This window comes from Typopeltis vanoorti, chromosome 5 (assembly GCF_054136105.1).
Source record: "Typopeltis vanoorti isolate ZY-2024b chromosome 5, IOZ_Tvanoo_1.0, whole genome shotgun sequence".
In the NCBI taxonomy this organism is placed as follows: Eukaryota; Metazoa; Arthropoda; class Arachnida; order Uropygi; family Thelyphonidae; genus Typopeltis; species Typopeltis vanoorti.
The window spans coordinates 4,120,864-4,148,481 of NC_143553.1; the positions used below are offsets into that span (position 1 = coordinate 4,120,864).

A 27,618-nucleotide genomic window follows, 5' to 3' on the forward strand; every position below is an offset into this window, starting at 1 on the left:
CAGTCTATTTAAGTCTTGTAAGGTCACAACAACAACATCTGCTCTACTCTTCATAGTTTGTTCTAACTTTGCATCATCTGCGAACAACTGAATATCTCCATCCAAATCCTCGCTGATTTCTCCTGCATCAATCCTATAAAGCTCTTTAAGTAACTTAAATGTTTCTATCATATCTCCTTTTTTTTTGCCTATCAACCAACTTTTGCAGTCTACACATTCTCAACTGTCCTCATTGGGAACGTTCTACAGCCCACTCACCATCTTGTTTGCTTTCCTCTGCCTCCTCTCCACCACTTCTCATCCGCTAAAAACTCAGGAGACCAGATCTGAGTACAGCAATCCAAATGTGGGCATATCAAGACCTTATAAAGGGGAATAACTTCCTTATCTCTACTTGTATGTTCTTCGATAGGCAAGTAATCCTAAGCAACTCTAACAATATGTCTGCTAAACTTCAACCCTCTTCCTGCCACCATCCCTAACTTCATCTGTTTCCTGGAGTACATTCCCTTCAGCTTAGTACACAGCCTGTAATCTATTTATCCCAAAATGCATAACTTTATATTTCTCCACATTAAACTGATACCCATTTTCTTTTGCCCATACTGAACAGCATATTTAAATTATTTTCTATGCTCTTGTAAAAAGTCCTCCCATGACTTTTGTTAACTAGTTTTACAAAGTGTTTAGCTTTTTTACATTTGTCTCTGTATTCTCTAAGATCACAAGCTGATTTATTTGCAGGAACTTTTGATATGCTTTCTTCTTTTCCTTCACTGTCTCTTTAACTTCCTGTGTCCACCATGGAGTTCTGATTTTTCTATCCTTGCAGACAACCACACCATATGCCTCTGGCTGAATCAGTCAGGGTCTTCTTCAAGGCCTGTGACTAAATCTCCAAGGTTTGGTTCCTGTTCTCAAACTCTTTCATTTTTTCTTCAATAATCTTTGTGTATTTTAGTCTACAGTTCACATCTGAGAGCGGCTCAACTTTTATTCACTTTAAAACATTCTTACATGTCATTCTTTTCAATATGAAATTGAATTTTATCCTGCTCAAGACTAAATAATGATCACTTCCAATTTCATATCCTCTGTACACTCTGGTGTCCTGCACCAGGGAGAAAACATCACCATCAACAATAACATAGTCAATGAGACTTTTCTTATTCCTTGCCTCTTCTCTCCATGTGAATTTGTGCACATTTTTATATTCGAACATGGTGTTAGTAATAACCAGTCCATGTCCTGAGCAGAAATCCAAGATGTATTTGCCATTATTATTAGCTTTGCTCTTTTCTCCAAATTTTCCCAAAATATTTTTGTATGTCTGACAATCATTTCCTACTCTGCTATTTAGATCCCTAACAAGGACCAACTTTTCCTTTTCATTGTGTCAGTTGCTTTCTCTAAAGACTCAAAAAATATCTCCACTTCTACCTTAGTAGAACCTTCTGTGGGACCATAGGCACAAATAAGTCTCATTGTCCAGTTTCCCATTCTGATATTTGCCGACATCACTCTACTTGAGACTGTCTGCCATTCAAGAAGATTAGCCTCATATTTAGTGTTGAATACTATGGCTACTCCTTCTTTTCCTTGATTGTCATTGCCTGAATATAACATTTTGTATTTATTGCTCCAAAAGATCTCACCAGTTTTTGTCTTTTTTGTTTCAGTCACCCCTATTATGTCGATCTGGTACTCATCTAATTCCTCAGCTAGCTCCATTTCTCTGCCATTCATGCTTCTTATGTTGATAGTATCTTTAAATCTGGTGATGTTGAGTTGGGGTGTGTTTTCAGATTTGTTCCAGTAGCTGACTTTTCACTGTTTGCCCTGGTTCCCTGGCGAAAAGAATGGAGGCCTTGTTTAACTGGGTGATGCTCCAGCCGGCATGAAATTTTGTCATGTTGTACCATCATTTTGTATTTTGGTTTAAGCCAATAAGAATAAAATTTGGTCGGCTAAATCCCAAATTGCCAGCCCATCCTCGTTCGTTCAGAATTGAAGTAGATACCCAACAGGGTGCACCATGAGAAGGTGAGGATTGGACATTAGGTCAGAAGCCCTGGTCGGTTCTCTGCATTCCTTTAGAAGCTATGCGGAGGTCTCCTCTCAGTTATACAGTTTTGACCCTTAAGGCATTGTCATATGCCTGTCTTTTCAAAGAAAGTGGCAAAGCCCCTTTACATTGTCCAAATCTGAATCGGAACGATTGTCTCTCTCTCCCAAAAGTTTGGGAGATTCTTATTTTATGTAACCATCAGAAATAGTTTTTAATAATATCATTTATTAATATTAATTTCTAGGAGTGGTAACAACAGTTCACAAATTGACTACATTTTGACTAGAAGAAAACATCTTAAGGTTGTGACAAATTGTAAAGTAATTCCAACAGATCAAGTGTGCACAGCAACACCGACTGCTGTGCACAGACTTTAAAATAAGATCGAAGATAAGAACCTCTGTAAGCCATGGGATGAAGACAATTAAGTGGTTTCACTTAAAAGAAGAGAGTGTGAGGAATCGTTTTAGGGAGAGGGTGTTAGGGAGGATTTCGGATGGACTGAATAGTGTGCAAGATTGGTGGGAAAATAATTCAAAAGTAATCCTGAGCTGTGCAATCGAGGTGCTTGGTGAGACATCTGGAAAGATTAGAGAGCAGAAGGAGGGTTGGTGTGGAAAAATAATGTACAAGTGTCAGTGACAGCTAAGAGGAAGGCAAAGTAGAAGTGCGATGAGTCAAGAGTGGAAGAAGACAGAGAGGTGTATAGGGAGAGAAAGCAAGAGGCCAAGAGAGTTGAGGCGAAGGCCATGGCATATCAAGATCTGTATGATCAATTAGAAACAAAGGAAGGACAGAGAAAAATTTACCAACTAGCGAAATTTAGAAATAAAGCAGCAAAGGACATCTTACATGTGAGGCAGATCAAAGACACTGAAGGAAGAGTATTATGGAGGGATGTGGACATAAGAAACAGAGAGAATATACTTTGAGGGACTTTTGAATGAGGAAAATGCATGGACTCACAGAGGAGATGGGCAGCCTTCTAAGGGGATAGTGCAGAACATCAGTAGAGTGGAAGTGGCGGAGGCCATGAAGAGGATGAGGAATGGAAAATCGGTGGGCCCCGACAGGATTCCAGTGGAGGTATGCAAGGCACTGGAGGAAGAGGGAATTGACCTGCTGTTGGACCTGTTCATGAAAGTTTGCCAACAGGAAAATATACCCGAGGAATGGAGGGAGAGTACTCTTGTCCCCATCTACAAGGGTAAAGGGAATGCACAAGACTGTAAAAATTACAGAGGAATAAAGTTGATGTCCCACACAATGAAAATCCTAGAAAGGGTTCTTGATGGAAGATTGAGGAAGGAGGTGGAGATTGCAAAGGAACAATTTGGCTTCATGCCTGGTAGATCAACGACAGATGCTATCTTTGGGTTACAGCAGATGATGGAAAAGTTTCGAGAGAAACAACGGGAGCTACATCTGGCATTTATTGATCTGGAGAAAGCATATGATGGAGTGCCAATGCAAGAAGTCTGGAGGTGTCTGATGGAGAAGAAGGTTCCAGAGAAATATGTCAGGTTGGTGGGGGAGATGTACAGAAATGTGAAGATAAGTGTTCGGACCTGTCTGGGACAGACAGAAAGTTTTCCAGTAACAGTTGGCTTGCATCAAGGGTCAGCATTAAGTCCATTTCTGTTTAAAATTGTGATGGAGGTGGTGACGGAGGAGGTGAGAGAAGATGCGCCTTGGACAGTGTTGTATGCAGATGACATATTGCTGTGTGCAGATTCCAGAGAAGAAGTCGGAACTAAACTGGAAAGATGGAGAAAAGTACTGGAAGAGAGAGGTATGAGACTGAGCAGAAGTAAGACAGAGTATATGTGTTGCACAGTGGGTGGCAGCCAGGAGACAGATCTGGAGCTGGAAGGAAATGTCGTCAGGAAGGTGAGGGACTTTAGATACTTAGGTTCAACAGTGGAAGAAGATGGAGGAGCTGAGAAGGAAGTGGAATTGCTGGATACAAGCGGGTTGGACGAACTGGAGGGAGATGGCTGGAGTGTTATGCGATAAGAGGGTGCCGATCGATCCGAACAAAATCTATAGGACAGTAGTGAGGCCAGCTATGACAGTATGCTATAGAAACTGTGGCCCTGAGGAAAAATAACATCAGCAGGATGGAAGTAGCAGAGATTAGAATGCTTAGATGGATGTGCGGTGTGACCAGAAAGGATCGTCTGAGAAATGACTATATGAGGGGAACAGTGAAAGTTACGAACTTGAGAGCAAAGATACAGGAGGCAAGGTTGAGATGGTTTGGTCATGTGATGAGGAGGGAGGATGAATATGTGGGAATAAGGGTCATGCAGATGGATGTGAAAGGAAGGAGGAAGCGTGGGCAGCCAAAGAAGAGATGGAGGGAGCTAGTAGAAGAGGACTTGAAAATGAAGAACTTGGATGTGGGGACATCCCAAGACAGGAGGATGTGGAAGAGACTCATCATCAACACTGACCCCACTTAAGTGGGAGAAGCTGCAGAAGAAGAAGATTAATATTAATTTCTAGCACTCGACAACAATTTTTAATTGGTAAACCACCGACTGCTGTATGTACCTTGTATTCCCATTTCTTTGATTTTCTTGTTTCTACACACTGATGATGTATTGTTATTTTCACTATGAAATATCTGTACTTTCACTTCATTAAAGTTAATTACTGTGGTTATCATGTAATTTATTGTTTATAGTCATGTCAAAGTTTAAAAATTTTGCTTAGATTGATTTTCATTCAAAATGTTTTGCACCCTTCGTTTAAAATTTTCATTATTTTTTCCAATTGCGCTTTAAATTCTGCATGAACAATAACATTGTCTGCATATTTAATTTGGTTGATATTCACCATTTATGATATAATGATAAAACCAATAAGTTACATAATGCATTATTATTATTGTTAAGTATGCTACCTCAGGGAGTCCAAGGACTTATCAAGGGAGGGCTAATTTATTTATTTATTTTTAATATTGATCCATATACAAGAGGTTGAAGAATTTATAAACAATCAGTGTTGTGCGTAGAGTGCAGGTGAGGATTGAGAAAGAAGTTTATTGACACATTTTTCTTGAAAAATTACCGATTGTTGCGGTTTAGGAATACTTTGTGAAGAAACGAGAGGTTGGTAGAAAGAGCTTGGTACATTAGTACTGTGTATGGATTGGGAAAGAAGATACTTGTTCACATTTGATTTGAATGACTTTATATTGTATTCCTTAGGGAACACAACACGGGGAAGACTGAAGGAGGATAAGAAACTTGTTCTTTGGGTTTCTAGGTGCACCGTGTAGGGATGTTGAGCAGCAGCTGCACGTGTTCTAATGAGCTTAGTACTAAGTGGGGGTATTATTGATGCTATTTCAGGTGAACATTTTCCATGGAAATATTTGTAAAAAAAAAAACACATAGTGGCGGGAATGAGTTGGTAAGAGATGGGTCGTTAATAAGTCTGATTGCAAATCTGTTTGCAGTTGTACTGAAAAGGGATGCTGGCAACTGCTGTCTTGTTTTAATATGCCCAACTGATAGTAGAGGAACGATGCTGTATAAGTGGAGAAAGTCATTTTACTTGCTCATACTTACATGATTATCGTATCTTACTTTAAAGATTCAGTGAAGATACGCTCATAACATCTAACAGAAGTCCATTCCACACACACTTACCATGAAAAGAATCTATCCATGCCTTGTATGTAAACTGGTAGAATAACTTCCATTTTCCATTAAGTTAGTGTTCTTTTCAGTCTTGCATTCTGAATATGTGCATAATTACATTTAGAAGAATTAAACTGACACCTGTTGATATTTGGCCATAGAATTATTGTCAGCCCAAAGAGATTTTATATCAGATATATCACTTATCACTCATCCCAACTTAGCATCATCATTAGCAAACAGCTGGGATATCTCCCACTTCATCCTCATTTTTATTGTTATATGAGTTAAATAATAATGGCCCAAGTACAGAACCCTGTGGTACATCTTTGGTCACCTTTATTCTAGACTTAACACCTTGACGCATCACTTTCTGTTACCTACCTCTCAGCTACACTTCTATCCATGTCATAATTCTGATCTGTTTTGCATACCCATATCTTTTAATTTATAACAATTTTGTATATGGAATTCTGTCACGTGCCTTGACAAAATCCAGAAATATCATGGTGTATCCATTTCCCATATCTGACTCTTCTGTCACTCTGTTATAGAATATGAGCAGATTGCTAAAGCAAGCCCTATCTTTAAATTAGCCTCTTTAAAACCTTGCTGATACTGATTGTTCTATAATTTGCTGTATCATTCTTTGTATAATGCAGTATCCTTATATATTGAAATTATATTGTTCTCTTTCCATTCATTAGGTATCATACATTCATTGCGATTCGAGTTAAACAACCAGGTTAGGAGCATTGCTGACTCTCTTACACATTCCCCAGCCAACACATCATCCAGTCTGACTACTTTATGTCAATCAAGCTCTTTCAATAGCTTTAATATTTCTACCTCAATTAATTCTTCATATATCTGTCTATATAAAACATCAGTAATGCTCTAAAATTTGAGTAAAAAGCCAATGACATTATAAAAGGGGCACTCCTAAAACAAAAATAGGCTAAATAGCCATAAAAATAATATTTGCTTAGAGGAGTAACATGGGAATTTTCCCAGTAATTAATACCTATATCTACCTCGATTTTTTCATCCATTTTCCCTTTGACATCCATAGATTTAATGGGTCTCTGGAGACTGTATATCTTGCTTAGGTGAACACTTAACAGCTCGGTTATTTCTAGTGGATCTGTCATTAACTAAGCATATTTTCCCATGATCATTTTTCCCTTTACTTGCTATTAAAATTCTCATGGATTTCCTTTGGTCTGTTCAGCTAACTTTTTATAATCTAATTTGATCCTCCTCACTTTGGCCATCATATTCCTGACCTGATCTTTATACTGATTCTGAGTCTTGTCATCACTCTTTTCATGATATTACATCTGCAGCATTATTTTTTTTTATGTAGCTCATGCTTATGCTATTATTCGTCCATTTAACTCTCATGCAGTTTATTCTCCTAACACTGGGGATGCAGTCAGATATTGCTTCCTTCAAATCCATTAACTACTTTACATGCTCTGATTGTTCTACCATGCAGTTTCTCTTGCCAAGGCACTGTTTCAAACTGCCTTCTTACTTATAATCACCTACCTTCTAATTGCGCATATGCTCCTTCTTAGAGTTTTACATGAATTGTCATATTGTAGGTCATCACTGCATGATCACTCTCCTCAGAAGCATAATGGTCAACTGATTTATAGACAAATTCTTATATGCTGTTACCTGATCTCTTATTCTTGTGTCATGAGTGTCTTTTATCACATACCTCTTAAGGTAATTCTGTAAATTTCCCCCCTTAGCTTGGATGCTTTCTCCTCCCTGTAGTTTTTGATTTTTATCTCACAAAGACAACAAAGGTCATACTGTGCCAGGACACAGGTCACAGCAATACATATGGTAATTGGTTAGTAGGACAATTACGAGCATCCATGCCCTTGGTGGGATTCAAACCCGCAGCCTCTTGGTTGGAGAGTGGATACACTAACCACTCGGCCAACCAGGCCTGCCCTCCCTGTAGTCTCTATCTCCATATCTGAAATTGCCTATAATGATAGTTCTTTTTGTATTCAATATTTATCTGGCCATGCCATTCACAGTCCTCTTTAGTAATCTTGGTTATTAGCAACATCCTTATGTATTTTGTTTTCTTAATTTTTACCATGTACCTAACAGCATTTCTTCTCTGATTGGAGTTATGTCTTTGTTAATCATTAACAAAACTCCCAATCTCTCCTATCTTGTCTGTCCTTCCTGAATACACTGAATCCATCACATTTTGTTTCTCTAATGGTATTCTCCTCTTTTACCTAGATCTCAGTAATGCCAGTAATTTTTGGTTTCACTACATCTACTAGTGCCAAGAAATTCTTATCTTTATTCTTGGTGCCCTCCCTGTAATCTGTTTTAGTGTATATGCATGCTGGTTGATCATTAGGCTGATCATTGTTCTGGTAACTTTTGAAACATGGCCAGTTCAAACAGTTAGTTGGAATTGATTTCTCAACCAATTTCCCTTACGTATTTCCACAGTAGACTAATTTGGAGAAAATTGTTGATAGGTGATTAGTAATAATGTAAACATAATCATGCTACTGTCATAGTATCCTGTGCACCTTTGAGGGTACTTATCAGGAAATTGATATTTCCACAATATACACTTTTCTCTCTTGAAAAAATTAATCCTGCATTTCCTGAGTTCATACTAACAAGTTAGCATTCTCTCATTCATTGCCTGTACCACCAATGGGTCATCATTGGTGGGCTAGTGACTCTGACAAATATTGCTGCTACAAATGCATACATTCTTAATTGGAGGAAATGACTAGATTCCTAGGTGGTAGATAACTTTCGTTGCATAGTGAAACACCACCATTGTACTTATGGTACATAGACTGAACCTAATGCTAACACATTAGGAGGCTTTCTAATTAGTTAGTATATAATCCTGCTGCTACTACTCTGCCATGTCATGCCTGGAAAGAGTCCAAGTACAGAGGAGTGCATAGGGAACTGTCAAGGCCATGCTACTGACCATAAACTAAGTGCTCTTCTTTTGTGGGAGGCATGCCTCCTTAAATTAGATAACTACGAAAGTAACATAATATTTTTTTTTTTTACTTGTGATAACAAAAAATTCTCCCTCAACCCTGCAAAATTCCCACTACCAAAATGCATTTTTGAAGAAAAAAAATAAAAAAAACAGTCAAAAAATTGCAAAAAAAAGTGTTATATCTACTTAATCAATGTCTCTAGTCTCAACACAAATTTAAACAAAGGATACCATCATTTACAGATGTTGAAACCTTTTATACTGTTCTTCAGAACCTCAGCTGGCAGTCTCAAGCTCTGTCCACAACTTTTGTAACTACACTCCACATTATTCCACAATTCCTTCTGTGTAAATGTGAGTAAATTTGACATGGAAGTTTTTTTATAATGAATTTTGTTGAATTTTCTGTTTTACAGCGGGGTGAATGAGAATGGAAGAAACAGAGTTGGAATCATCATCGACAAGGAGCTGAAGGGTGGAGTCTGCGAGGTGTGCCAGAAGAACGATCGAATTATGAGTGTTAAACTTGAGATTGGAGGAAGTGTGGCTGTGATTGTGTGGATATGCTTCACAAGAAGGTTGTGATGAGGAGGAGAAAGAGGCATTCTGGAGAGAACTAGACCAGGTAGTAATGGGAATCCCTGATGGTGAGAGAGTGATCGTGGAGCAGACATGAATGGGCATATAGGAAGGCGACGAAGTGGTGAAGAAAGGGTGCACGGGGATTGGAGTAGTGGCGAAAGAAATGAAGAAGGTAAAAGAATCAAGAGCATGCTGTGGCCTTCGACCTGGCTATAGCTAACACGTGGTTTAAGAAGAGAGTTGGACACCTAATAACTTATAAGAGCAGGGATAGGATGAGTCAGATTGACTATGTTATGTGCAGAAGGAAACATCTGAAGGAGGTGAAAAACTGTAAAGTGATTAACGGAGAAAGTATAGTGGCACAGCACAGGTTGGTTGTGGTAGACTGTGATATTAAAGGGGAAAAGAAGAATAGACAGAAGTGGTGGAAAGATAGGAAAATAAAGTGGTGGAAATTGGAAGAGGAAGGTCCAAGGAATGAGTTTAAAGAAAAGGTATTGGAAGGAATGAAGTTACCAGAGGATGGGGAAGAATGGTGGGACGTAAATAGTCGGAATATTAGAAACATTGGAGAAGAGGTGCTCGGTATAACATCAGGAAAGGGGCTGCCCGAGGATAAGGAGGCATGGTGGTGGAATGAGGAAGTGCAGTTGGAGATCAGAGAAAAGAAAGAGGCAAAGAAAAAAGGGACATGACTGGAACCAGAGCCGACAAGGAGGCATATAGATTAGCGAAGAAAAGTGCAAAGAGAGCTGTGGCAAGGGCGAGGGCAGTTGAAGAGGTTTATGAAGAACTGGAGAGAAACGGTGGTGAAGCTAAGTTGTTGAGAATAGCGAAAGCTAGAGATAAGACCTCGAAAGACAACATTAGTTAAGCAGATAAAGGACGCCACAGGAGTAGTACTACAAGAGGATGACAAAATCAGAGAGAAGATGGGAAGAATATTTTCGTAATCTACTAAATGAGGAGAATCCAAGAGAGAGGTGTGTGAGGATGGAGAGGCAAACGAAGAATCAGTGCAGGACATGAGCAGAGAGGAAGTGTATTGGGCACTGAGAAAAACGAAGAATGGAAAGGCTGTGTGGGGAGGACCAGATACCTGGAGAAGCTTGGGCAGCGAGGATGTAGACATGTTATGGGATCTGATGAGGAAAATAGCCCAACAGGGAAAGATACCAGGGGAATGGAGGAAAAGCATTCTCGTCCCAATCTACAAGGGAAAAGGAGATGTTCAAGATTGTGGCAACTATAGAGGGATCAAGCTGATGTCACACATGTTGAAGATATGGGAAAGAGTAATTGAAGGAAGGATATGGCGGGAAACGAAAATTGGTGAGGAGTAGTTTGGATTTATGCCAGGAAGAGGGACAACGGATGCAATATTTGCGCTAAGGCGATTGATGGAGAAATATAGGGAGATGCAGGCCAAGCTACATATGGTGTTTATAGACCTGGAAAAGGCATACGACAGAGTGGCCAGACAGGAGGTATGGAGGTGTATGAGGAAGAAGGGGGTGTCGGAAAAGTATGTGAGGTTGGTGAAGGAGATGTATGAGGGAGCGAAAACTCAGGTCAGGTCTAGTGTCGGCATGACAGAGGGGTTCCCCATTGTCGTAGGGCTCCATCAGGGATCAACTCTGAGCCCCTACCTCTTTGATCTGGTCATGGATGTACTAGTGGAGGACGTCAAGAAGGAGGCGCAAGGGAGCATGATGTTTGCCGATAATATTGTTCTCTGTGAATAATCCCGAGAGAAGCTTGAAAAGACCCTGGAAGAGTGGAGAAAGGTATTGGAGGAGAGAGAGGCATGAAAATTAACCGGGTAAAGACCAAATATATGTCAGTGGGGAGTAACGAGGATATGATCCTACGACTCTAGGGTGAAAGGTTAACTTCAGGGAAGAAATTCAAGTACCTTGGGTCGGTCGTCGAGAGGAATGGTGACCTGGATGAGGAAATACAACACCGAATAACATGCGGCTGGAGGAAGATGAGTGGGGTCCTGTGCGACAAGAGAGTGAGTTGTAAGATGAAAGGAAAGCTGTATAAGATGGTGGTGAGGCCGGCGATGCTCCATGGCACGGAAACCTGGCCTATAACAAAGGCACAGGAGAGAAAGATGGAGGTGGCAGAGATGCGGGTGTTCAGATGGATGAGTGGTATGACAAAGGAGGACAGGATAAGGAATGACTACATTAGAGGGACGATCAAGGTGGGACCGATCGGTAAGAAGGTACAAAAAAGCAGGCTGAGGTGGTTTGGTCATGTAGAGAGAAGGAGTGAGGAGTATGTTGGTAAACGAGTGGAGCATATAGAGGAGGAGGGAAGGAAGAAAAGAGGCAGGCCCATACTCAGATGGAGGGATAAGGTGGCAGAGGATCTTAGGGAGAATGGATGGAGTCAGGAAGATGCCCTGGACCGGAGATTCTGGAAGAAGAAGATTAAAGATGGGAATGCCGACCCCGTTTAACACGTGATAAGGCATAGCGAAAGAAGAAGTTGAATTTTCTGTGCATTTTTGATTTTTTTTTATCACGTATTATGTTCTTGACCTCCATGGATTCACAAGACTCATTGTGGGAAGTCAATGCTAGTACAAAGTCTATTGTACCACTCCTTAAACTTATTCACTATCTGCACTTTTACTACCCTCTCAGGCAATGCGTTCCATGCTCCTACTTTTCATGCAATGAATTTATTTCTTACCCTTTCACTCACTACTTTCATTTGTAACTTCCAGGGATGGACCCTTGTCCTGGTTCCTTCCCATCATTTTACCATATTAAAAATCTCCTCAGTGTTAATATGATAGTATTTCAACAGCATAAATGTCTCAACCATATCCATTCTCCCCTTTTGTTTTCTATCCACCAAATTCAGCATTCTACATGTCCTCAGTCTATCCTTATAATCAATCTTTTGTTGGTGTTGTAGGATATTTTATTTTAATTGTGGCAATGCTAACTAAATTTTATGGTAGTGAAATATTGGAAAAATCTGTAGAGCTGGAGCATGCAGAAAGAATGAAGGACTGTACATTTTCTATAGAAAAAAAATAATATATATAAAAAAGTTTATAATAGGAACATTCATGTAAACTCATGAAAATATCCTTAATTTACTTAAATGTTCTTACTATTAGCATATGTTTTATTGTAGGCTCAGCAGCAAGATCCTGCGTTAGTTGAACAGCTTTCTAAAAATATAACTAGGCAAGGATTAACGAACTCAACATTAAATTATCTCCGGGTAAGCGTGCAACTTTTGTTTATTTACAAGTTTCAAGTCATAATTTTAAAAAGAGAATGTAGATAAAATTTAGTGTTTCTTGTATTTTAAAGAAACATTTATATCAAATAAATGCTTTTTAGCTTGTTTGTTTAAAATGAAATAATTTGTCTTATTTTATGATAAATTAATTTCATTTTTTAAAACAAATTAAGTTTAAAAAAAAAATAAGAAAATTTGAAAAATATCTATTGAAAGTTACCTAATTAAAATGTACACTGTATAACAAATTGTTACAAATATACAAAATTGGAAACAGAACCAAGAAAATCTATACTTATAAATATGAAAATTAAAAAAAAAATATATATATATATATTTTAAATGAAGGATTGAGTAATGACGTTACTGAAGTAAATTATAAAGTACCGTATTTTTTGCCTTATAAGATGCACACTGTTTTTTCATGTCAAATCACATTTTTCATGTCAAATTTTTGGAAAAAAATATTCTTCACACTATAACACACTCTACAGAGGTAGCAGGGTTTTTTCTCCCGGAAACTCGGGTTTTTCATCCTGCATACAGAATCGGCCCTTCAGAACACATGAAATTTACAGACAAAAAAATACTAGTTGTGGTGGTGGTAGTGGCCAGTAGATGGCGCTGATGTTGATGATTGGTAGTAGAGGTTCGGTGTATTGGTAGAGACGGAGAGTTGTACAATAGGTGTCCTCCCTGCGATGAGTCCTCGGACTCCTTGGAGGTGTCACGAATAATAATAATAATAAGATGCATGAATTATGCATCAATGTTTCATGTAAATATTATATTTTTAAATTTTAATACGTGTATTATCCGTTTATGAGATTAAAAAAAAAACAATTACTCTTAAAAATAATCAAATCATTAAAAAAAATCTAACATATAATAATATTATGTATACACTATCTACCAATAATTGTCTGGACACTTTAGCAATTTACAATTGATACCAGCAGGCGAACCTTACTATCGGGTATGTCCACCTTTTGGCTTTGATCACCTTCTGCACCCTTTGAGGGAGACTATCCACCAATGTGCGGCAGACATCAGGTGGAATTTGTCTCCATTTCTCCATCAGAGCAGCACTGAGTTCAGAGACAGGTCGAGGATGTGCTGCTCTGGACCTTAATCACCACTCCAGTTTGTCTCACAGGTGTTTGATGGTTGAGGTCACGACTCTGCACAGGCCAGCACAATCATTTGGCCGTCATCTCTTCATACCATTCCATAACAGTTGCAGCTTTGTGGTATGGGACATTGATATCTTGATAGTAACATGGGTCCATTCCATAAAAACTCCACAGTGTAGTAGCACCTGATTATCCAGAATATCAAGGTACTGAGCTGCCTTCATGGAACCATGGACAATGACCAGTGGTCCTACACCATTACTCCTCCACCAGCAAACTTTACTGGGGGTACAACAAGCTCTCACTGTGGTAACAAGCTTTCACCAGGCTGCCTCTACACCCACACCCTGCCATCAGACTGGAAACAGGTGAAACTTGATTTGTCGCTCCAGAGTACCATTTTCCACTGGTCAATTGTCTAATTCACATGCTCTTTGCACCAGGCCAGACGAGCTGTCTTGTTTGTTGTTGTGATGTTCAGCTTGTGTGCCGGTACTCTTCTGTGGAAAGCCAGTAAATGGAGTTCTTTTTATACTGTATTAGTGCTCACCATGGTGTTACTGGCACTCTGGAACTCATCACAGATGGTCTGTGCCGATTGTAGCTGGTTTTTGCATGCCGGTTTTAACACCCTCCTCTCCATGTCAGTCATTTTCAGCGGCTGACTTGGTGTTTTCCTGCACTAATGATGCCAGAATGTCTCCATTTGTCGATCACATTGGCAACTGTTGATTTTGGATGCTCCAGTTCAGCGGCAATGGCACGTATGGACATGCTGCCAATGTGACATCCCAAGATGACACCTCTCTCAAAGTCACTGAGTTCATGTTTCATTGTCATACCACCTGTATTCAACTGCAATGATGAAATACTGCTTACTACTATCTGTTGGTTTTTATATTATTAAAACATAAAAACCTGGAATGTTCCATAACGTTCTGGACAATTATTGGTAGGTAGTTTATGTATATAATAATATAAAGAAAATAATTTTTATAAATTTCATTAATTTTTTTTTCAAATCTTTATTCATCTTCATCTTTGCTCTTAAATTTTCTGAACTTATTTCTTCATCAGAAACTGAGTCATCACTGTCTTGAAATAATAAGTCAATCCTCCGTACTGCCAAGAGAATTACTAATGCCACACTTTTGAGAAGGTTTTATAATGAGTTTGATGGGCGAAAGGACTTATACAAGATGGATGGCCTGCATTTGAATGGACTTGGTGTGCGAAGACTGGAAAAAGTGTTGCTGAATGAAGTGAAAATGGATGTGCAGAACCAGAGAAACTAGAACTACCAAGGATGGGGGGGGAGTGGATATGCAGACATCAGTGAGACAGTTGAGTGTAAAAATGTATATAATGTACCTGAGCCAGCACTAAGGACAAAAAAAGGGAATGGGACATTTAGAATAACGCATCAAGATAGGGGTGGAACAAAGGGATCACTGCATTTCATGTATACTAATGCCAGGAGTATTAGGAACAAGAAGGAAGAATTTTTGGCCTTGATTGGCTCTTCCTGGCCACAGGTTATTTGCATTAGTGAAACATGGCTGACAAAAGATGATATAGTTAGTGGGATAGAATGTGTAGGTTATAGTGTGTTTAGGAGGGACAGAGAGAATAAAATGGGGGGAGGGGTGTTATTGATGATAGCTGATGAACTGCAACCAAGGAGAATTGAAGTTGTATTGCAGGATAGTGAAAGGAGCCCATTTGAGGCTATTTGGTGTGAGATTGAGACTGACAGAATAAAATATACAGTTGGGTGCTGCTATAGACCAGGTGATGGAATAGATAGTATGCATAAACAAATTGATGAAATGAGTGGAAGGAGGGTAATTATTATGGGGGATTTTAATTATGGTAACATTGATTGGAAGAAGGAGAGGACACATGTGAGGAAGGAAATGGATTTTATTCAATTATTAAGGGATAACTATCTGAGACAGCATGTAATTGAAAATACTAGGGGTGTGAGAGTGCTTGACCTGGTAATAGCATCTCACAATTTGACTGTAATGAATATTACCATGTTGCCACCTATTGGTGAGAGTGATCATGAGGTCTTGACCTGGGAGGTGGCTAAAGGTGTGGAATTTTTGATTAAGACAGGGTATATGTGGAATTACCATGCTGGCAAGTATGACAAGTTAGGAGATTGCTTGGATCAGTGCCATGACATGTACAACTGCAAGGGCTGAACGTCGATAGAGCATGGGAAGTGGTCAAGGGATATATACAGGAAGTTATGGCTGATTGTATACCTAGGGTACGAATAGTAAAACAAGTAGGGGTTAAATGGATGAATAACACCATTAAGCTTGAGCTGCATAAAAAGAAACAACTGTGGAGGGAATTTAAAGAAAGGGGTGACCTGCAGGCACATGAACGGTATAAAGTGCAGGCCAGAAGGGTAACGAGTGTGGTAAAAACAGCAAAAGCCGATTATGAAAGGAAACTAGCTATGCAAGCAAAAGAGAATCCCAAACAGTTCTTTCAATATGCTGTAAGCAAGGAAAAAACTGTACATGGCAAAATGATTTTAAGGAATGACAATGGTAAGGAGGTCACTGAACCAGTCGATATAGTGGAGTTACTGAGCACGCACTTTGCAAAAGTATATCATCCAGGTGGAGACATTGAAAAAATGAAGGAGCCATTAGTTTATACGGGAATTGTGATGAATGAAGTAGAGGTGAATACATCTGTGGGATTGGATGGCACGGGTCTTGCATGAAGCGGCCAAAGAATTATCAGTGCCTTTGACCATGTTGTATAATCTTTGTCTCGGGTCTGGTTTAGTCCCGAAGGCGTGGAAAGAGGGGAAAATAGTTTCACTGCATAAAGGAGGATCCAAGACTATGGTTGCAAATTACCAACCGATCAGCATATCAGGAGTTGTTGTCAAGGTCTTGGAGAAAGTAGTCAAGAGAAAAATACAGGAATGGATTGATGAAAATGAGATACTGTACAGGGGACAGCATGGCTTTGTAAAGGGTAGATCATGCCTGAGTAACTTGCTTAAGTTTTATAACAAGGTGAAGGCTGAACTGGATAAGGGAAATGGGTTTACAGTGATACTGCTGGACCTGGCAAAGGCGTTTTACAGGATACCACATGGAATTCTAATCCGTAAACTACAACATATGGGAATGGATATAGGGTTGGTGAGATGGATAGGTGGGTGGTTGATGAAGAGATATCAAAGAGTGGTTTATTCAGGAGTGGAGTCCAAAAGACGGCCTGTGACTAGTGGTGTGCCGCAGGGTTCTGTTCTTGGACCACTGCTGTTTAATCTGTTCATTAACAATATAGGGAAGGATCTAAGCGGAACAGTTCATTTTTTCGCTGATGATGCAAAGTTGGGGAGGGCGATAGTGAATGCAGAAGATATCAAAGTCTTGCAGGATGACTTAGATAGATTGGAGTTCTGGGCTAAGGAGAATGGATGTCAATTTAATGTAACAAAATGTAAGGTTATGCATTTTGGGGTGAAAAGATTAGCAGCAGTATACCACATTGGTGGAACTGTACTCAAAGAGATTGATGAGGCCAGGGACTTGGGAGTGTTGGTGGATAGGGAGATGAAGTTTAGGGGGCACATTGCAAAAGTAACTAAATCAGCTCATCAACTCACTTGGTTGTTGAAAAATACCTTGACGAGCAGAGAAAAACAAGTTATTGTACCTCTGTACCAAGCCTTGATAAGACCTCATCTTGACTACTGTGCCCAGATTTGGTCACCTCGGTTCCTTCTTGATGGGGAGGAGGTGGAGAGGATCCAGAGGCGAGTGACTAAGATGATAGCAGGTCTATGGAATGAACCATATGAGAACAGGTTGAAGATTTGTGGGTTGCAGAAACTGGTTGATAGGTGGAAAAGGGGAGATATGATTGAGACATTCAAATTGCTAAAAGGGTTCTATAAGATTAATTCAGAGCATATTTTTGAGATCAGGACTGGTGGTGGGAGAACTAGGGGACACCTATGGAAGCTGGGCAAGAGTGTGGTTAGCAGTGGTGTTAGAGCTGGGTTCTTTACTTTTAGAGTGGTAAATGAGTGGAATAAGCTGCCAGAGTCTGTTGTGGGTGCTATGACAGTGAGCAAGTTCAAGTCAAGGTATGATAGATACTGTGAGAATGTCATATAGTTGTGTGGACATGATGTTTAGCGCCTCCCTCGATGAGTCTAAGGACTCCCTGGAGTAGCCCGAAAATAATAATAATAATAATTATTATTATTTTCACTTCATTCCATGAGCTCTTTATCCATTTCAACACCTGTGAAATTGTGGCCTCCTTTCTCCTACCTGTAGATGTTTCCTCTAAATTTGGAGACTGCATCCAACTGACCAATTTTTCCCCCATAAATCCTTTAAACGGTTTGTTTATTGATACATGTAAAGTTCAAAGCACGGAGTGAGTCCTCTTGGGATTAATAGAACTATTTTTGTATACTTTTTGCAAAGTTCATTCTTAACGGCTTCGGTTTTATGACATATAAATTGATCCCATATTAACAGAGCAAGTTTCTGACATAAACTGCCAGGATGTCTGATCTACATCTTTTTTTATCCATTCTCTCACCTCCTCAGTCACCACCTCCATCACAATATTAAACAGAAACGGACTTAATGCTGACCCTTGATTCAAGCCAACTGTTACTTGAAAACTTTCTGTCTGTCCCGGACAGGTCAAAACTCTTGTCTTCACATTTCTGTACATCTCCTGCACCAACCTGACATATTTCTCCTGTACCACCTTCTTCCTCAGACACCTCCAGACTTCATGCCTTGGCACTCTATCGTATGCTTTCTCCAGATCAATAAACACCAGATGTAGCTCCCGTTGTTTCTCTCGAAACTTTTCCATCATCTGCCATAACCAAAAGATAGCATCTGTCGTTGATCAACCATGCATGAAGCCAGATTGTTCCTTTGCAATCTCCACCTCCTTCCTCAATCTTCCATCAAGAACCCTTTCTAGGATTTTCATTGTGTGGGACATCAACTTTATTCCTCTGTAATTCTTACAGTCTTGTGCATCCCCTTTACCCTTGTAGATGGGGACAAGAGTACTTTCCCTCCATTCCTCAGGTATATTTTCCTGTTGGCAAACTTTCATGAACAGGTCCCACAGCAGGTCAATTCCCTCTTACTCTAGTGCCTTCCATGCCTCCACTGGAATCCTGTGTGGGCCCACCGATTTTCCATTCTTCATCCTCTTCTTGGCCTCCTTCACTTCCACTCTACTGATGTTCTGCACTATCCCCCAAGAAGGCTGCCCATCTTCTCTGTGAGTTCTCACATTTTCCTCATTCAAAAGTCCCTCAAAGTATATTCTCCATCTGTTTCTTATGTCCACATCCCTCCATAATACTCTTCCTTCAGCATCTTTGATCTGCCTCACATGTAAGATGTCCTTTGCTGCTTTATTTCTACATTTTGCTAGTTGGTAAATTTTTCTCTGTCCTTCCTTTGTTTCTAATTGATCATACAGATCTTGATATGCCATGGCCTTTGCCTGTGCCACAACTCTCTTGGCTTCTTGCTTTCTCTCTCTATACACCTCTCTGTCCTTTTCCACTCTTGACTCATCCCACTTCTGCTTTGCCTTCCTCTTAACGGTCACTGCCACTTGTACGTTATTATTCCACCGCCAATCCTCCTTCTGCTCTCTCTCACCAAGCACCTCGATTGCACAGCTCAGGATTACTTTTGAATTATGTTTCCACCAATCTTGTACACTTTCCGGTACATCCGAAATCCTCTCTAACACCATCTTCCTAAAACGATTCCTCACACTCTCTTTTTTTAAGGGAAACCACTTAATTGTCTTCATCCCATGACTTCCAGAGGTTCTTATCTTTGATCTTATTTTAAAGTCTGTGCACGGCAGTCGGTGTGGCTGTGCCACTTGATCTGTTGGAATTACCTTACAATTTGTCACAACCTTAAGATGTTTTCTTCTAGTCAAAATGTAGTCAATTTGTGAACTGTTGTTACCACTTCTAAATGTTATCAAATGTTCTTCCCTCTTGTAGAAAAACAAGTTCACAATTGCCAGATCAAACGCTACTGCAAAATCCACAATCCTCTCTCCTTCCTGGTTCATCATTCCCACTCCATGGCCACCATGCACCCTTTCTATTCTGTCTCCCTATGTGTCCGTTCAAGTCTCCTCCAACAATCACCATCTCGTTTTCTTCCAGTTCCCTCATTTCTTCATCTAACACATTCTAGAACTCATCTTTCTCCTCTGCTGTACAGCCAACTTGCAGGGCGTATATACACATAAGACGTCCACTTGCTCTTCTCCAAGACCCAGTTTCATTCGAATGATCCTGTCATTTCTTCTACCAACTTCCAGTACTTTACCCTTCATTCTGCCACACACCACAATTCCGACACCATTTCTTCCCTCTTTATTCGCTCCCGAGTAGAACAATTTATATCCATCTCCCATTTCCTTCGCCTTTTCCCCCCTTCTGCCTTGTCTCCTGCACACATAAAATGTCCAACTTCCTCATCATGTCTGCCACCTCTCTTCCCCTTCCAGTCATGCTTCCAACATTCATGTTCCAACTCGCAACATCCTCTCCACCTGCTGGGCTCGTTTCTTTAACCGCACCCGCCCTTGATGCGGTAGCCCTCATTTACTTCTCGCAGCTGTAGGGCGATGTGGCTGCACGTCACTTAAGGGGTATGCCCTAGCCCTTATATCACTTTCTCTTTGACTCATTAGATCATAGCTAGAGCTGGCATTGAAGTTTTACGACCGGATGCCCTTCCTGACGTCAGCTCTCGCCATTTATCTGAGCTTGGGACCGGCATCTATTGAGGCTAGCTTGCCTCCTTCAGTGGCTGCATAAGACGAAATGACTTAGCAAGATAGGAAAGATTCACCCCTAGCCCTCGAATACTCTAATAGCATTGGGGAGGAAGGAGGAAAGAAGCAAAGAAAGAAGGGGATGGACCAGTCTACAGATAATATAAGATGTATATTACATGAAGTAAGGCATGGTCCAGCATCAGGTACCTCAGGTTTGCCATGCCCATACTCACTCGAGTGAGCCCTTGAAGATATTTGAGACCACTGAATTAGGAAATTTTTTTTCTGAATGTCCTCTACAGTGTGAAAACGTTGCTTTCACCTACAATTTTTCTGCTATATATCAGTGATCTTCTCTAATATTCAATCCCATTCATATCTTTGCTATTTTCTATACATTCCATTCCTCTTTGTCATTAACACGTTTAGGTTGGGGTGATCAAAGCTGACTCAACGTGAACCCAACCATCTATCAAAGCATAGAAATTTACTGGCAATTTCTTTCCTGCATGTTGTCGGACTTTTTGTAATGGTTTCTTTGATTATAACTAATCCTGCATCAAGGAAAGGGGGATAGGTAAAATGGAATGTTCTTTTCAGAATATATTAAAAAAACAATAATTAAAGAGAGTGATATATCTGATTATTAGTTACTATACTTGATTTACTAAAACATGTAAAGAATAACAGATATAAGGAAGAGAAAGAATAGGTGTGAATAAAAATACTTTCAGTACTGTAAAATGGATTTTGAATAATTTACATCTGTGATATTATATGTGCGCTTGTGTTAGAAGTATTTTGGGGCGGAGTGAAGAATACGTGATCCTATAAACTCTAGAATTCCATATTTGCATTTATGATGGGCATAATTTAAAAAACAAACTGATGAATAGATGGAAAGTGATTTGTTTGTGAAATGTAAATCACTCCCATTCCCATTCACATGTTCGTCTCCTGTTCTAGGAGATTGACTTCCATGATATGACTCATAGTTGACTACGGGAATAATGGAATGTGATGAGGACCCTATCTCTTCCACATATTGTCATAAGTATTTGTGGCTGTAATTCTGTGTGTGTTCATGGGGCAGGTTTGCCTGTTCTGAGGGACAAAAAACTTGAGTTTCTGGGTGGAAAAACCCTCTACCTCCGTATGAGACCGGATAAAGTTCCTCACGTCATAGACGGGAATCGAACCCAGGTTTTTCCGACCAAAGAGCTTACGCAAGGAAAAAAAAGTAGTTTTATCATATCACTGAATAAGGTACAGAGACATTTGCAGTCTGTGTAATATATTTGTCAACAAATAGTGCAATTGGAGACAACTGGGATAAAAATGTCAGGTACCTAATGAAACATGTCTCCTCCCACAGAAACTATTATTATTATTACATGGCACCTCCAGGGAGTCCAAAGACTCATCGAGGGAGGACACCTACTCCACAACTCTCTGTCTCCACCAACTACAACTACTGTCATCATCTACACCAATGCCATCTACCACTAACCACCACCACTAGTATTTTGACAGAAAATCATAAACATCCATGCCCGTAGCGGGATTCGATCCTGCAGCCTTTTGGCTGGAGAGCAGATACACTAATCATTTGTCCAACCAGGCCAGCATTTAAATATTTAATTTATTCTTCTTATTATTATTACATGACACCTCCAGAGAGTCCAAAAACTCGTCGAGGGAGGGCACGTACTTCACAACTCTGTCTCCACCAACTACAACTACTGTCATCATCTACACCACATATGGGCAACCCACGGACCGGATCCGGCCCTAATCTATTTCAGCAAAGTTTGTCCGATTCGTGGTGGGAGAAAACATGGTGTGTTCTACTAACTCACATTAAGCTGACGTCATATGACTTGCACAAAACACACTGTTTTCTCCGACCAAGGTCTCTTTCTCACTTTGACTAGTGGCATGTGTGAACGTGTTACAACGTGTCAGTTCAGTACTTGCATTGGTGTTGTGCTTTGTTCAGTGCCTGCATTGATGTTATGTTCTGTTCGGTGACTGCATTGATGTTATGTTCTGTTCGGTGACTGCATTGATGTTGTGTTCTGTTCAGTGCCTGTAGTGTAGAAGACAGTTTTATTTGACAGTTCTGAATATCGCTTATAAATTGGGGACAGTGTCAGGGGTTATTGCAAAAAAAAAGAAAAGTAGATGCAGAGAATCATCAATTTCAAGACAACTAGACAGAGGATTATTATTTTATTCTGAATAAAGGTTTGCCTGTATGTTTGTTGTGCAATGAATCCGTATCTGTCAACAAAGAATACAACTTGAAGAGACACTTTACTTCGAGATATTTAAAACAGTTTAAAAAATACAAGCTAGAATACTAACAATAGATCATTAAAATTATAACACGCCGCGTGATGTTAAATCACTAAGTATGAAACGGAATATTTTGAAGTACAAACATGATTTAATTTGCTATTTAAAAAAAAAAAAAAAAATCCGGTATTTCAGAACCTATCGCAACGAATTTTAAAGAAATATGATTTAACAACTACGTATTCACCTATTAACAAATTGTCTTCTCATTTTCCTTCTCCTAAAGACAAACGCTCAACTTTATCTCTTCTTGGAGTTTATCAAATTCCATGCAACTGTGATCTCTTTTATTTTGGACAAACTGGACGTTCTCTTGAAAAAAGAATCCAAGAACATCAATCATCCATTCTTCACACAAACCTGAAAAGTCTGGATTGAAACTAACCACAGCATCCTTTGGTCCAAGACTCACCTCTTACATAGATCCCGTTATAGGTTCAAACGTTTGTTCAAGGAAAGCGTGGAGGCCTTGCTCCATCGCCCCAACCTGAATCGTAATGACTGTATATCTATATCAAAAATCTGGGAAAGTCTAATCAAGATTACTCATTAATTAATTTTTTTTTTTTTTTTTTTTATAGCAAATTCAATCATGTTTGTACTTCAAAATATTCCGTTTCATACTTAGTGATTTAACATCACGCGGCGTGTTATAATTTTAATGATCTATTGTTAGTATTCTAGCTTGTATTTTTTAAACTGTTCTTGTATTACCACTGACGATGGTCTGCTATTTCCAGACCGAAATATTTGGTTAAATAAATATCTTTCTTGTGATTACATCATTAAACCATAACAGAAGTATCTCTTCCGGCTTAGCACATCATTTCTGCACGTCTAACCACACGATAGATTGGCAAAACAGCTCCATGCCATATCTCGATGACGACTGCAGGCATCGTGTATTTAAGGAAGCCACAATAGTACTAATAACTGGCGGAAACCTCAACAGAAATCAGGGTGTAATTCTAAACAGTTCGTGGAAAAACTTGATCCTCTCTCTCTCTCTCTCTCTCTCAATCAATCTGAACTATAGCTAGCCAGTAATCACATTACAAGTCTACAACAAACACGCATGCGTGATAATGAATAAGAATAATAAGTCATCTCTGTCACGCGAAACGTGTAACCATAGATACTAGTTTGGTTTACAACGTTTTTTATGTTCCTTTTAATTTGCATTTACTAACTTTCATATCTCCGTAATGCCTTGAAAAAGCCGGACAGTTTGCTGGCAAAACTGGTAGGTTTGAATAAATGTTTTTATTGTAAAATACTGGTCTGTATTAATAAAATTGTATTTCTATTATAAAACAACCAAAAATGTATAATTTAAATACCAAAGCATTATATTATAAATAAATGAAATATGAAGTAGCAACTTGTTTTAATTCATTTAATAATAATTTATTTTATTTAATAATTTGCTCCGGCCCTTGACTCGGAGACAGAATGATAATTTGGCCCCCGAACTAGGAAAGGTTGCCCATGCCTGATCTACACCAATGCCATCTGCCACCACCACCACTATTTTCACAGACAATCACAAACATCCATGCCCACAGCAGGATTCGAACCCACAGCCTTTTGGTTGGAGAGCAGATACACTAACCATTCATTTATTATTATTATTACATGACACCTCCAGGGAGTTCAAAGACTCATTGAGGGAGGGCACCTACTTCACAACTCTGTGTCTCCACCAACTACAACAAGCCGTAACTACTTTCATCACCCACACCAATGCCATCTACCGCTGATTACTGCTACTAGTATTTTCACAGACAATTACAAACATCCATGCCCACGGCAGGATTTGAACCTGCAGTCTTTTGGTTGGAGAGTGGATATGCTAACAACTTGGCGAACCAGGCCTGCTATGCTGCATAGACTCGAGCAAAACTTTTTGTTGTACTGCCACAATCTACTAACTAAAAACAGTTGTTCTAACATTTGTCCAAATTTTCAATTACATGAAATAAGTGGTTGTTTGATTGCATTTGAAATTTTCAATGTCATTAAGACAGATCACAAATGCCAACTTCAAATAAAATTCTACCAAAAAAGTTGAAACAAACGTGCTGCATAAACTTTGTGTCGGTGAGGCCACCCAATGCAGGAGGCACACAAGAAAGCAGCAATAAAATTCTACCAAAAGGGTTGCAACTAACACGGTGTGAAAACTTTGCATCAGATCAGCCCACCTGCATGGCATGGAAGTGGCACACAAATGGTAATGAGAAGATCTGTCAGTACGATAAACAAGCAAAACTTTTCCCAGCTTGAACGTGTTAACAAAATCCTGTAGTACTCAGATATTTCAAGTTTCATGATCGTCAATTGCTACTGACTTACAAACCAATCTTCTAGCCATTCTCAAGGATGAAGATAAAAACTAGTAAATTTTGATGCTTCCAAAATACAGTCCTGTCTTATTTCATGAAGAAAACCATGCTTTACTTATCCTGATGTTTGATGACATTCTACTCGCTTACTAGGATCTTTTATCTCTTCTTAGGCTGCCTTTCGCATCCAGCTTATATTGGCATAAACAGATCACCACCATAGTGTCTTCAGCCTCCAAAAAAAAAACCTTGGTAATGTTATGTGTTCTAAAAAATAGTTCTCTTCTGCTCAAATCCTCACACTTCAAAATTCTGCTCAGTCTTAGAATATTGTTCTCACATTTTAAATGGTGGACATCCATTTAAAATGTGTCCCTCACAATGCTTAATTGTATTCAGAAGAGAGCTCTTTGCTCAATAGATGATTCTTCTCTCAGTGATTCTCTCTAATCACTTTCCCATAGATGCATTGTTTCTGCATTATGTTTTTTCTGTCCACTAAACTGCTCACCACCATTCCTCCACTTTCCTCTAATGTTGATCAACATCCAAATATGGTTCAGCTCCATGCTCATCAACTTCTCATCCTCCTTCTTTCCACAGATCTCTGCATACCTCCGTATTTTGAAACAGTCCTCCTTTACTGTATTTCCTAATGAACCCAACTCTTCGAGAAACACATTAACAGATTTCTTTCTTCTTGCTCTCTAATCACTTGCCCACATATTACACTGTCATGTTATAGGTCTCAGAGCATCTTATGTGTTTTTTGCAGGATTGATATATATATCAAAAACTACTCTGTGTCTTCAATCCAAAATGCATCTCGGATTCATTAATATTTATAAATAGAATCAGTTTGTTCAAATCAACATGCAAGCATTCTTTACTGCAAAGAGACCTTATCACCCTTCTTAACTTTGCATCATCAGCAAATGATTTTACATTACTATCCATGACCTATCCCATTACTATCAGTAAACAGGTTAAACAACTGTGGCCCAAGTACAGAACCCTGTGATAGACCATTGGTCACCTTCCTTCTTTTAGACTTGGCATCTGCATCAATTTTTTTTTTACCATGCCTCTCTATACCTTCATTAATCACTTGCCCACACATAGCACTACATGCGGGCAAGTGATTAATGAGAAAAACATAGCCTATTGATGTGTTTCTTAAAGAGTAAGAGGTTGTACCCAGTGGGAAAAACAGTATGGGGAGATTGTTCCAAAGAATAGAGGTGGATGGAATGGAGGAAGCTGATGAGAAGTTAGTTCGGTGTGTTCTTAGCTGGACAGCGTATCAGTGTTGGCCAGTGGCTGCTCTAGTTCTTCTCTGGTTAGAAGAAAGTGGAGGAATGGTAGCAGCCAATTCAGCAGAGCAATGCCCATGAAAGTACCTAAAAAATGCACAGCACTGAAACAGAGCACCTATAATAAAGTGATTGAAGGGAGTCTATGAGAGAAGGGTTATCTATTAAATGGATTTCTATCTTCTGAATATCATCAAGAATGACTCTCTGATATCTGTCAGTAAGCCACTCATCTATCATATCACAAGCTAATTTTGCATATTTGCCCTTTTTAGTTTGTATAACAAATTCCAGTATGGAATCCTGTCAAATGTCTTTGCAAAACTTAGAAGTATTGTGGTATATCTGTTCACCTTATCCAACTCTGGAATCACTTATAAAATAGGAAATAGGAGCAAATTGCTTAAATTAGACCTACCTTTAACAAAGGCATGCTATCCTTTATACAGGAGTAAAGTGCTGTATAATCCTCTATACAGGACATGACTTAATATATATCTATAGGACTCTATACCTTCATGACAATTCAAGAGATACTGCTAGGACAGAAGCAATGGTTCCCCATGTATAATGAAATCATCTCACCATTCTACTTCCACTCATTAGGTATTGTGCTCATGTTGAGACTTAAGATGAATAACCAAGTCATTGGCACTGCTCTTGGATGTTCCTCCAGCACCACCCACTGATACCCTATCACTTCCACCTGTGTTTGAATCAACTCCTTGCAGTAGCTTTTAATAATTTCACTTCACTCTATCCTTCCTCTATTTCTACCTCAGCATAATAACAGTTCAACTCTTTCTAAAGCATCTGACACTTTCCTGCCTTCTTCATTTACCACAGTTATTCTTCTATGGTCATTTTTCTCTTACTTTTTCATATAGCAATAAAATGTTCTTGGAATTCCCTTGCCTATAAGGTTAACTGCTTGTCTCACCATAGTTTTCACTTTCCTAGCCTGATTTCATACTGCTTATAGGCTTGGTCATTGCCTTTCTCCTGATATTGGATCTGGATTATTTTATTTTTTTATGCAGTTGTTT

General features: G+C 39.3%; 1 protein-coding gene across 4 annotated transcripts in view; it reads left to right on the forward strand.

The window, feature by feature from the left end:
* The window catches only part of LOC150106194 (LIM domain-binding protein 2-like), a 607,136-nt gene that overhangs the window by 317,053 nt on the left and 262,465 nt on the right, over positions 1-27,618 (forward strand). For all 4 annotated transcript variants that reach the window (XR_016548352.1, XM_090393030.1, XM_090393031.1 and 1 more), the window contains one exon: positions 12,473-12,562. Coding sequence is in view for 3 of the 4 variants with exons in the window: in XM_090393030.1 (XP_090249156.1) it covers positions 12,473-12,562 (90 nt within the window). In the remaining variant the exon portion in view is untranslated. The remainder of the gene's footprint in view (positions 1-12,472; positions 12,563-27,618) is intronic.